At 40.0% G+C, this 13,002-nt stretch overlaps 1 protein-coding gene across 3 annotated transcripts in view; it reads right to left on the bottom strand.

The window, feature by feature from the left end:
- The window catches only part of SIPA1L2 (signal induced proliferation associated 1 like 2), a 230,774-nt gene that overhangs the window by 19,212 nt on the left and 198,560 nt on the right, over positions 1-13,002 (bottom strand). For all 3 annotated transcript variants that reach the window (XM_032242333.1, XM_032242334.1, XM_032242335.1), the window contains exons 15-17: positions 12,028-12,252; positions 8,246-8,399; positions 5,729-5,948 (exon numbers count right to left, since the gene is read on the bottom strand). In XM_032242333.1, the coding sequence (XP_032098224.1) occupies positions 5,729-5,948; positions 8,246-8,399; positions 12,028-12,252 (599 nt within the window). The remainder of the gene's footprint in view (positions 1-5,728; positions 5,949-8,245; positions 8,400-12,027; positions 12,253-13,002) is intronic.

Below are 13,002 nucleotides of genomic sequence, written 5' to 3'. Positions count from 1 at the left end.
TGTGACACTCCTGCTCCCCACTCGACCTTTCACCATGACTGTAGCTTCCTGAGGCCCTCACCAGAAGCCGATGCCAGCATTATGCTTCCTCAACAGCCTGAAGAACCAAAAGCCAATTAAATCTTTTTTTTAAATAAATTACCCAGCCCCAGGTATTTCTTTACAGCAATGCAAGAACAGCCTAACACAGATTCTAAATTAGCCAAAATTATTTGCAGTACTTTTATCACTACCACCAACACCCAGGTGATGTTTACTGAGCATCTACTATATTCTAGGTACTACATCAGAACCTAGGGACAGAATAACTAGCAAGACACAAGTTCTATCTTCAAAGAGCCCTGTCATCAAACAGAATACTGCTGGTGTTGGTCTGAGAGGCGTTTGGATTAAGATATGCACAGTACTGGCTGGGCATGGTGGCTCATGCCTGTAATCCCAGCACTTTGGGAGGCCAAGGCAGGTGGGTCACCTAAGGTCAGGAGTTAAAGACCAGCCTGGCTAACATGGTAAAACTCCATTTCTACTAAAAATACAAAAAATCAGCCCAGTGGGTGGCATGCACCTATAATCCCAGCTACTTGGCAGGCCGAAGCAGAAGAATCGCTTGAACCCAGGAGGTAGAGGTTGCAATGAGTCGAGACAGCACCACTGCACTCCAGCCTGGGCAACAAGAGTGAAATTCCATCTCAAATAACTAAATAAGTAAATAAACAAATAAATAAACTCCATCTCAAACAAACAAACAAATAATTTTTAAAAAGATATGCACGGTACAGACCTGGAGGAGCAAGAGCAACTCATCACCTGTGCTTTGTGGTGCCACAGTGGCTGGAACTGTAGTCTCCTCAGTTGTGCAGTTTTACAGGAAAAGCACCACTTGCCTCAGGTATCAAAGCCTGTTATTTTAAATCCAGCTCTCCCAAGCCTCAGGAGCCCACACAGCTCTTCTGGCCAATTAAGACAAGACAGTGACCACTTCAGTTGAGTGGCTGGCTTGCTTCCCAGGTGCCAGCCCAGGAAAGTAGGTGGCACAAGTGTGGGGCACATTTGCAGGCTCCCCACACAGAGCACGGTGACCTCCTGGTATAGAAAGTTTCTCACAGAGTTTTTCCGATTGGAAACCTGAACCAATGTTGCATGTGGTATCACATACTAATGTCAGTAAGATGAGACATTTAGTGGGTAGAAAATAATAGTAACTGAATTTATTTTATACCCGTAATACCTCCTGGGAGTTCTCGGGATGAGTTAAAAAACAGGAGGGAAGGGAGGACACTTTCTGAAAGCATTTCTTGGGCACAGTTGGATAGATGCCATCCTACCTCACTTCTGAAGAAGACGCTTCTCTGTGCTCATAATTCTCACTGCCCATGTTGCATGTGGACCTAACTCAGCCTTTCAGGAGACTCATGAGTTCTGAAAGGTGGGTAATGTCAGAGAACCATCACCTGCCACCTGCTCTGGCTCGCGACACTGATCTGCGGCTTCCCATCTGTTTACTCAAAACCTGAAATCACAGTAACTGTCTTTACTGAGTCTGAGTTTATTGCTATTATTATAAATGCCAAAGAGCCTCCCAACAGCATTTCCTGGTGGTCAGATATCTGAGGTTTCACAATTAAACTTTTCAGAAACCAATGGATGTTTATTACAGGGAACACTGAGGACATTTGAAAAACGAGAAGGAAGTATTACACTGAATAATACTGCCTAGTCAAATACTGAATAGTTAAAACTCTGTTTGCAGGTGGAGGGACACCTTGCCATGCCACCCTTGGTAAGGATTCTCCTTATCGTCTACGACACAAAACCAACAAATCTACACATGTGGTCTGAAGCAACAAGTATTACATTATAACTAAAATACTATTTTATTTATTCCAAACTCTCCCACCCTCCCACTTTTTAACTTCAAGGGACATTCTTTGTGATATGTATAGGTCAGAACTACAGGATTTGAAACCACACATAAGCTAAGATTCTGTATTTTCATTTTTGAAATCTAAAAATTCTCATGATTCCATTCTCATAGGAAGATTTCACCATTCCTGGATAGTTTTGATCTCTGTTCTATAAATAGAACAAAAAAATTATCTTTAAACCTGTGAGCCTGCCAATGCTTGGGACTGTGCTGAATGAATCCAGGTGTCTATCTGCCAATGAAGAAAAGGAAACTCTTGACTGCTTTCCAATGTCACTGGTTATCTGGCCTGTGAACCGTGTGTTCAAAAGCCCACTTTCATTGTTTCTTATCTGGGCCCTTAAATAAATTTTCTTCTGCAATCTAACAATGATAAAAAACGAAGGCCTTAAAAGCAAGGCAGAAACGTTTGAGAAATATTTTCAACTGCTGGATCAGGTGATATTTGCATACCTCCAAGTTGAAGACATAAAGATACAGCATATTTCAGTAACTTCACAGGAAATATAGATGAATCATGACATGAATTACATCCAAAAGGAGCTTGTTAAGTATGAAGATTAAGATCTTAGTCTCAAGAGAAGAAAGACTGAGAGAGATTCAAATCTGTAAATTTTAAAAGCTAAAAATACCTGAATGAGAAGCCCATGACTATAATAATTACATGTAGAAAAAGTACAGAGATTAGGTCTTCCAATATGCACCGGGAAGAGATGGGCAGTTACTGGCACTTTGCCATGCCACCCTCCCTGCAAATTATAAACAAAATCTGATTGAGTCTCTCCTGGTGAGATTCTCTCTTCCCTAGGAATGCTCTAAGTTTTAAAGTTTAAAAGAAGAATATCTGTGCTTTCTGAGTTTTCTGCCTAGCTCTATCTACACAGCTATTTAAAACCATCTGGAACCAACCTCTGCTCCAAGTTTTAAAGTGAAGCGGTATCTCTCTGAGAAACTAAGAGAAACTACTGGGCAACTTCAAATATTCCTCATTTCTCACTCAAAGACATCTTCTGGGCATTAACACTCACATTTCAGCTTTCTGGGCTGCTCTAGTTTTTGACTGTCAAACTATTCCTAAAGGTTGATGATATCTTCTTAGAGAGTGTCTACAGAATGGCCAGAAACCAGAGAAAGAAGAGGATTATTAAAATCTGCCTTGAGTAGATCTTAATGGTGCAAAAGTAATACACACTTGGTAGAAATCATAATTCAAATTTTGAATTTTGAACTTTTCCCTAGCTAGTGATATGTGGTATGACACTCTGTCACAATGCCGAACTGTGGCAGTGAGCCAGAGCTCCCAGCCAGCCATGAGATTCCATGGGTAAATAACTGATATTGCATGGTGTACTGTGTTGTGAGATGATTTTGCCCAATTAGAGGCTAATGCAAGTGTGCTGAGTATGTTTTAGGTAGGGTAGGAAATGCGATGACGTTCAGTAGGATAGGTGATCATATACATGGTCAACTTACAATATTTTCAACTTATGATGGCTTTATCTGGTCATGACCCCATCGTAAGTCAAGGAGCAGTTATAATCACATAGGCGACTGTGGTAGTCAGAAGGCTGGGGAACTAGAGACCTCCAAACAACTAGATTCTGGAAGCTTAAACTTTCCATGGACAGGGGGTTAAAAATCATAAGTTTTTAGGGGATTAGACATCAACACGAATTACTTCCAGCCTTCTGATTTACATTTTGTTAGTTCATCCATCAAGCCTAGAGAACTTTTTCTGAGTAGCTTCTTATGCATAGCTATTGGAGGAGATGTATCACCAAATAAGAAGATTTCTTTAAAGAACAGCAAATGGCAAGGAAAACTCTTAGTGCTTTTTCTAGAGAAGTAAAAAAGAAGACAAGTAAGGCAGTTTTCAACTAGGACAGTGAATGAATAGTGTAACTTGACTGTTTCCTAATTGTGCCTTTGAACACATTAAAAAAGGAGACAGTCCTCCAGTATACGAATAGATAAACAACAGTGCATCTAGAAGATGCAACATTATTCAGCTGTAAAAAGAAATGAGCTATCAAGCCATGAAAAGACATGGAAGAAGCTGAATGCTTATTACTAAATAGAAGAGGCCAGTCTGAAAAGGCTGCATACTGTAAGATTCCAACTACGTGACATTCTAGAAAAGGTAAAATCATGGAAATGGCAAAAAGATTAGTGGTTGCCAGGAGCTAGAGGGGAGGGAGGGATGAAAAGGCAGAGCATAGAGGATTTTTTGGGCAGTGTAACTACTCAGAATGATACTATAATGGCAGATACATGTCATCTTACACATTTGTAGAAACCCACAGAATTCACAACACCAAAGATGAACCCTAATGTAAACCAGGGCCTTTGGGTGATATTGACCTGTCAACATAGGTTCATCGATTATAACACACGTATTACTGCCACTCTGCAAGGGCAGGGGCTTGTTGACAGCAGGGGAAACGTGTCGGGGAGGTATGTGGAAAATCCCTGTACTTTTTGGTGTCAACCTAAAACTGCTCTAAAAAGTATACACATATTTTTAAGTGAAGCTAAAAAAACAAAAATATATACATCTTTCACATGGAAACAAAAATGAAGGGTAGAATTAAGACCAACATAACATACAGAGAATTCACAAGCACACTTCAAACACTGTAAATGAAATAACACTTGCAGGAAAATAGAGTTTTGTTGGTTTTACGAAAGCTTTTAAGAGGACATTAAAGTTGCCTATTTACAAAAACGGGACAACAGCAGGAGAAATATCAGGAAAGTGGGATAGTTCTGTCTAACATTTCACATGGTTGTCAAGACGTTTAAAGGTTTCTTCAATTTAGGTAAATGGACTCTTTATAACAGGCAGGTTACTATGTTACTTAAAGAAATAGATTAAGAATTTTATAAGGTTCATTTCCAATTATGTTAAACATTAGAAACATTACTAGAATTTTGATTTCATTTAGCCTCGGAATTCTATATGTGTAATGAAGTTTGAATTGGTTCTAAAGATAATATTTTCTGTGATTAAAAAAAACACTTGGCAATGAATACATTTCTGATTAAATTCCCATTCTCTCTGTACAATTTTTAAAACACACACACTAAGTATAAAGGAAATCAGGCTGACTAACATAAGGAAAAAAGTGCCCTGAAAAAGTGACATTAATGAAAACTTGACACTATGTAAAAATCAAAGATTTTTAGGATTTGAAGGAAAATCATCTAGAAATCATCAGGTTGACCTGTAACTAGTAAATTGAAATAAGCGGGGACACAAGAGAACACAAGTTATCTGCACAGGAACACAAAGCCGCCCACAGGTACAGCCCAGTCTACAAGGCAGGTCTCCCGAGGCACATGTGCCTCCTTCCCATCTCCAGGAACTGAACTATACAAAGAAACCGAAGGATAGAAAACTAGACATCCCTCCTTGCGGCCGCCCACTGAAAACCCAACTCCTTATATCAGGTTTTTTTTTTTTTTTTTTTTTAATTAAATCAGGCTTTAAACATTTTTTTTTTTTCCTTTACAGATATGATAGCTGACATATGATACAGAAGTCACTATTGGACTTGACAGAAATATCTAATACAAGTTTCTCAATTTCTTTTCAAATAGGTAGCATTACCTAACTTTTTCAAAATGTCCACTCTGGGGCTTTTATATTTGAAAGTTATTTAAAAGAAAAATGCCAAATGATGCATATTTAATTAAAACAAAACAAACTCCCAAACCACGCCACCCTCAGAGCCCACTGAGGCAGGAGTTGTGTGATCAGCCCACCCTCAGCGTTGGCCAGGGAGCGGCCAGCCCATCACTTACTTCTCAGGCTCCCCATGCTGGGTGCGGGGTGGGTCCGTGGAGGCAGCGTGCTGTGGTAGGGTGGGGTGGTGCTGAACAGAATGTCGTTGGGCAGGGCTTGGTCAAGCATGGAACTCCGGGAACTGCCAAAGGAGGACCCCCTCCTGTTGCTGCAGATGCTCTCATCAGACAGCGTGCGGTAAAGCGACCTCCTTGGAGACAGGTTCCCATAGAACGAAAACTAGGGTTTAAACAAGGTGACAGGAGGGAACAGACATTAAAAAACAAATGCATGTGGCTTGTGTGACCAAGGCCAGTGGTTTCACATAGTATTGTGATACCCTCTGAGTTTTCTCTGTTAGCTCAGCATTGCTAAACGCGGCATGGAGGTGATCGAGGGAAATGCACCAGGGCTTTGGTGCACTTATTAGATTTTATGTTTTCCTCCTTTGACATTCTATGAAATATTACCATGAATTAGACATGCACAGCTTTATTAGCTCTGAAATGTTAAATGAAACCTCCATATCCTTATAGCAGTGATAGTTCCTGGAATTATATAAGGTTGCCATTTCAGGCAATAGTTATTCAAAGCCACACTTAATACTGGTTTGATTTTAATTTGAAATGACTACATTGTAGTATTAGGCAATTTCTCTACCAATCAACTACATATGAGGTTCAATCCAATCTAAATAATAAGACTAATTTTGAACACTGGAGCTTTCTAGGCCACATAAACACATTTCAAAAAAATAGCAGCAGTCGAATAAAGTCTTACTGTCCACTTAAAAGTATCACTTGCAAAAGTCTGTATAATTGTTGAAAATTGAGTTACAGTAATGGATCATAACCAGACTTAAATGAACCATTAAAATTATTGTTGTGTTTAATTACAAATAGGGTAGGAAAAATTCTTACTAAAGAAACAAGTGGTCGAATACTCAAAAAAAGTTAAATCAAATGTGAATTTTCAATTACTTTCTTTGCATACCAAACCACATTCCTTTTAGGTAAACAACAGTAAAAGCCAGAATGTTCACATCAAACAAATAAATGGCTATTTACATTTATGAATGTAGAAAGAAGTCTAAAAATATTCCTATTGTATGTGTTCCTTCCATTCTGTCAAGTCTTTCCACCTGATGAATGGTAACTGGAATGTATGTGAGCTACAAAGTTAAATTTACACTATGAAAAGAAGGTGATTTGTCTTAGAAGAAAAAAACATGTCAAGAAGTTCAACCTTACAAAAAGAAAAGCTATTTACACTCTCCGTACAGCAGTCTGCCTTTGCGCCCAAGCTTATACAGTATCATGTACATGACTTGATGTAAGTTTTTAATTTTTTTAAAAAGACTCGTTATGATGGAGTTCTTATGGGATTTCCTCTTCACACACCACCAGCAGGTTCTTCAGAACTTGATTACAGGCATATTAGATTAAAGCAGCTTTGCAGTAGTGTCTAATTAGTGTTGTTCTAAAAACACAATTAGGTTAATTGCAGAATTGTTTTACTATAGGGAAGACAGAAGCACAAAGACCTGCAGTTTATCCTGATCATGGCCGGTATGGCAATACCTGATTTCCTTTTCCCTTTTCATATGAACAAGAAGGAGTGCTGGATTAGAAGTGAGGGACAAGGACTCAGTTGCTAACTCTGGTACCAAATATTTATGAAGACTTCACATTTCATCATCTGGGGCCTCAGTTACTTGGTGAAAGAAGTGACTGGGCTGAACTGCCTTTAAGTCCTTTTTAATACTTTGAATTGTTTAGCAAAGTGGCTGAAGAGATTGTAATAATGATGACACTAAAGCCAATAAGCAAGCTAACATTATCTAGGGAATACTACATTGTGAATGGCGAAGGTATGCCATTGAACTTGGGGTTGGTTTATAAGATTAAAGCATGGGCTTCCCTCTGATCTCTGCGTATCTCTAAATGGCAGCGTGCAAGTTCCAACCCTGTTTAAAATGCCCAGCAGACAGTGTGCTGTCTAACTCCAGTCCACTTCTGGAACAGGATTACATTTAAGGAGAGACAGCTTGGAGCAGAGGCTAGAGCTCTGAAACAAAAGTCAGGTGCTGTGAATTTTAACAGCTACTGTTCATGATCACTAGTTATGTCCAAGAGCTGTACTAGGCTCTTCACACACTACTTCTCATCTTCCCTGAACTTCACAATTCAATTATTATGATCTCCTTTTTTCAGATGAGAGCACTGAGGTCAAGAGGCCAAGCCACTTGCATAAAGTCATGCAGCTAATCATTGCTGGAGCCAGGATTTGAAGCTAGGCCAGCCTGACTTTTAGCTCTATCTGAGATTTTAAAAACAGCCTTCTTAACCTCTCTCAGGCTCCCTTTACATACTGATAGAATCAAAACTGGCAACGATCAGCTATGTGCAGTGGGTTGTTGGTATGGTCATGAGCGATGAAGCGTGTGGGAGTGCTCTGGAAACTCTTGAGTTTCTTTAGACCTTTTTTTTTTTTTTTTAAGTATTTCTGGTAACTTCAAAGCTCCATAAGTCACTAACCTTTCTTCGTCCCTCCTCCACTAAGGGGCTGTCAGGAAGCATCAATTTCAGAAAATCTTCTTTAGACAGAACATGTTGAGTCTCTGCAATGGCATCTCCCACTACTGTCTGATGCTGAGTTGCTGCAGACATGACATCCATCTCACTATACATCCTGTTGAAAACAATCAGAATGGAAATTAAGCCTGTTTGTAAAGTGCCTGTAGTGGTAGGAATTAAAACCTAGTAGCTAGTTTCAACAACCACAAATGCATACAAACAATTCTTAGGTCTTAAGTCAGTTCACTTTTGCTGCATTTGCTCCAAATTCCCATGCCATTTCACATTTGTGAAACGAGCTCAACTACAAAGTTAGATGTCTGAATAATTCAGAAACAAATCAGATTCCCAAAGCCTAGGATGAAAAAAAACCACACAGCCAACTTTTAAAATACGACTATGTTTTCCCATTCCTAATCTGTGTCAGAAAACACAGTTTCAATAATTCATCAGAGATTATCATATGCCTTTTGAAGCAGCCCTTGTGCTTCTCAGAAATTGAGAGCCTTTCTCTCGCGGCTGGACAACCAGAGCCCGATGGTACCCAAGGAAAGGAGAGGAAGCCACCCGAGGGAGCCGGGGTTTAAGAGTCATCAATTCAGTCATGTGCTAAGCATGTTTTACTATCAGCAATTTCACAAAGCTATTTGGATAAAGCAGCTGTCTCCCTTAATTATCAGTATATAAAAATCTATTTATCGACAACAAAAGAGTGTCAAGCTGAATTATTGTTTTCAGCTCCTTTACAGGGAGAAAACTGGGGAGTCATTCTAAAAAGGTTTGCTCTGAAAATACAATCTGAGCAACCAAATATTTCTGAGGACACGGTAAACAGTCAGTGGCTGCACTGTCAGTGGAGGCAAACGGTCTTTGCCACACAATCTGAAACATAACACTCTAGGAATTCATAGCCCACAGCAGAGAGCTAGAGAATGACCTGAATGTTATTGCTGTGTGCCTCTGAGATGACTATTTCAAAAGCTAGGCTATCTTGTCATTTTATGACAGCTCACTGGGAAATTACTAGAAGAAGAAACATACACAAACATGCTCAAAATTAAGAAGGATCTCTCTAAAATCCTCTATGGCTCTTGCTTTGTTCCTAAGGTAGGACCGGTTTCCCTGTGCCTCTCAGTTCTTGAAGCACAAGCTACAGTTACATGAACAAACAGTAGCTGTAAAAAAAGAAGGTTTTTGTAACTTTTACAACACTACTGAAGATTTAGTTGGTTTGTGGGATGGCATGACGTGAAAACGGGAGCTGCAACAAGAACCCAAGGCCCTGGAGAGCTTTTGCGCAAGAGCCACATAAGGAAAACAAAACAATGTAACTTTTATGAAGAGTGCATCCAAGAAGCCCCCAACATTTGATCCTGAAGTGAGTTAGGTGGTGCTCAAGAGCTCCAGTCCGAATGCGTTTTGGGAAAGATGCAGGGGAAAAAAAATGCATGGATAGTAACATTATATCTATAATTATGATTATAATGTGCTGTTCTAGTTTATATGTGTTTCAATAAAAATCACTAGCTTTTTTTGCTAAACTAGTAACTGAAAGATATTATCCAATGATGTGTCATAAATATGTTCCGAGGGTTTACTCTGTGCCAGTCACTGTGAGTAGAGCAGTAAGCAGGACACAGGCTTGCACAGGAGCCCAAGTCCACGTGTGTGTGCATGTGGTGTGCATGTGTTGTGTGTGCTTTGCAGGCCGAGATGACTGATCAAGTGTGAATTCACTGTAGGAAGTACCGGGCTAGTGAGTGCAGAGAACAACCCCTTTAGGAGGGTGCTGGTTGGGCTCAGAAACTCACAAGGGGCATTTAGACAGAGGAAACAGCATGAATGGCTGCACAGAAGCCTGAGACGGAACTGCTCCTTTGCTTATATTATTTAAAAATGTAAGATGATATCATTAACAAAATTAATAGTAGGGCTTCCACAATAGGATTGTGAGAAATAACTGGTCTATGTGAAACTTCGGGAGGGCACAACTGATTTCTTTTTGGTGTACAATGAGACACTAATGTTAACTAATTCTCCATGGTGCAAATATGCTGTACTTGTCTGACTGTTTTCTAAGCATATCTTTCAGTGATCTGGTAAAACACTGTTTTGCTAAAACTTCAAATCTAGTTAGCGCAGTCTTGTATGATTGTCTTGCCTTAGAAACATTTTGCGTTGCTGGGCAGGGCCTGGGACACCTGCTACATCTGCCAGGCTGAGCTGGCACACTGACCAGGACCCCTGGTCTCGAATACCAGCAATGACCTCTTGTGATGACAACCAGTTTGAGTTATCATCTCAAATCCTCCCCATAAAATGTGAGTTAGGACAGAAGAGCTTCTACTGCCAAGAACATGTATGGGGACTGCCATTTGCCTTGCACACCACACAGGTCCCCAGGTGAGAAGCTCCAGCAGGGACATGCTCTCAGTCTCCTTTAGTGTGCACAGACTGTGACTCAGAGACACCACACCCCTTTCTCACCTCATTCCTGACACTGCCTCGCTTTCACTGAACATTGGTGCCATCAAATCCGTGTGTGAAAATGCATAAACCCTGGGCTTTTGCATGAAAACTGTCCAAATGGGCTCCTTTCACACTTCCCTGACTTTCCAAGAGAGTCCTTTGCCTAAACATAGTACTACGGCAACATACAAAATGCTTCTAAAAATATTTCATAGAATTTAAAACAGGCTTGGAATGAATTCCTGTGAAGCACTCAGAAGACTCTTATTAGACAGAAATACCAATGTGTCATTCTAACATTTTCATTTATAATAAAAAGGGCTAGTTATCACTATGAAATTCCTTCCTAAATAAGTCATTTGCAATGATTGATATGATTTTTTTAACAAAAGATTCCATGTTCAATTTAAGCACTAAAAGAATTTTTAATTTAGAAGGCATTTATCATACAAGCTGTATTTAAGACACAGAATTGTTTTTAAGAGAAAAAAGTGACACTGGTTCACCAGCAAAACGTACAATCTAGCGGCGCTCTCTGAAGAGCCATCCCATGCTCAGCACCACACGCCTGATGATGCTATTGCAGGCAGGTACAGCAAAGCACACAGATAATTTAGCATGAGGATCTGTTCAGCTTCTTTACGATATAAGCAAATAGTTACTTAGCCCCAACCAGCCTTGCTTTGCATTCTTGAAATGCGATTTCTTTACCTGTCTCTTCACAGAGGCATCAGCTTAGTTTTCCTAAGTGTTGTAAGATGGATTATCAGTATTTTAAAATCTTTTCTTTTTCAAACAGATACAAAGCATCCTTCCCTACATGACCCCTGCCACCTCAAACCTAACATCTAAAAGGAAAATTGGAAGTCATGCTAAAATTAAGAACCATACTTTTTTCTGTTAGGATGTCACTTAAATGGCAACTTTAAGAAACATACAGGAGTCTGTGGGAATTCGAACTTGCCTTTGACCTTGTGTATTTATAGAGAATCTATCCTCACACATTCAGTAGCATGTTACCATGACTTTTCCATTGCAGGCAGATTTGAATATAAAAGCAAAGAACACAGATTTCTTTCCAATTTGTAAGTAAAAATCAAGAAAAGAGAATAATTTTATAGAGGAATATAAACATTGACATTTAAAGAGTTTAAGAAAGATGTTTCTACATTATTCTTTTTTAGAATGTATTTCCCTCGGGAGGAAAATATGTTTGCTTAGTCAATCCCCACAGTGAAAAATACTGCCCAGAGAAGAATAGCCAACCACCCTACCCGGGACATTCAGTCACTTCTGGCTCCTCGGGTGGTGGGCTGCCTTCCGATTTCTTCCAGCCGATGACATATTTGTTCACTGCCCCTTGTCTGTGGTAGGGCTTGGACATGGACCCGGGAACCTGTTGTCCGCTGCTGTGCGACACGATGTAGACTTTGGATGAATCCAGAGACCCACTATTTTTTGAACAGTGAGCTGAAGGGCTTCCTGAATGGTGAGAACCACTGAGGAGCAAAACAGACAAAAGCTGCAATACAATCAGATTTCAGCAGTGCTGGCACACGGCCAAATTCAGAGCCATAAGGCTTTACTCAAGTCTTTCTCCGTGAGCAAAATCAGGCACAGGGAGGCAGGTGGAGCCTTCTTTCCACTATGGAGCTTGCTAGGAAGCCTCATTTTACATAGGCTAAGGTTAGTCACATGGAAGTTGCATGCCTGTGGCAGGAAGGATGTTAAAAATATGGCCGGGGAAATCTGATAGAAAAATGGCAACATTCCTAAACTGATGCTTCAAAAGAGGACATACTCAAATGGTGACTATGTTTATCAGAGAAGGTGCTCAAAGTCAATTGTCACCAGGGAAATGCCAATGCAAACCATAACGGAATACCATTACATACTCACCAGATAGGCAAAAATGAGAATGCCTGACGATACCCAGCCACCTAGTGCTACTAAGAACTGGGGCAGTGGGTACTTTATTACTGCTGGCGGGAGTTAAAAGTGCATGAAACAGTTTGAGCACTGCCTATGAAGGTGTGTGCACCTGCAGAGCTCACGATGCAGCAATTCCACTTCCAGTGTATACACACAGTAAACCCCTGCTGCACGTGCAACTGTAAACATGGGACAATGTTCATTAGAAGCATTGATTTTAAGAACTCCCCAATGGCAGCAATCCAAATTATCAGTAGTAGAAGGATATTCAGTTAATAACTATGAGTGAATACATGGAATACTCTATGAATGAATGG

Source organism: Sapajus apella, unplaced genomic scaffold (genome assembly GCF_009761245.1).
Source record: "Sapajus apella isolate SASKATOON/1434 unplaced genomic scaffold, GSC_monkey_1.0 scaffold49, whole genome shotgun sequence".
NCBI classification, from domain to species: domain Eukaryota; kingdom Metazoa; phylum Chordata; class Mammalia; order Primates; family Cebidae; genus Sapajus; species Sapajus apella.
This window is presented reverse-complemented; position numbering and strand designations above follow the sequence as displayed.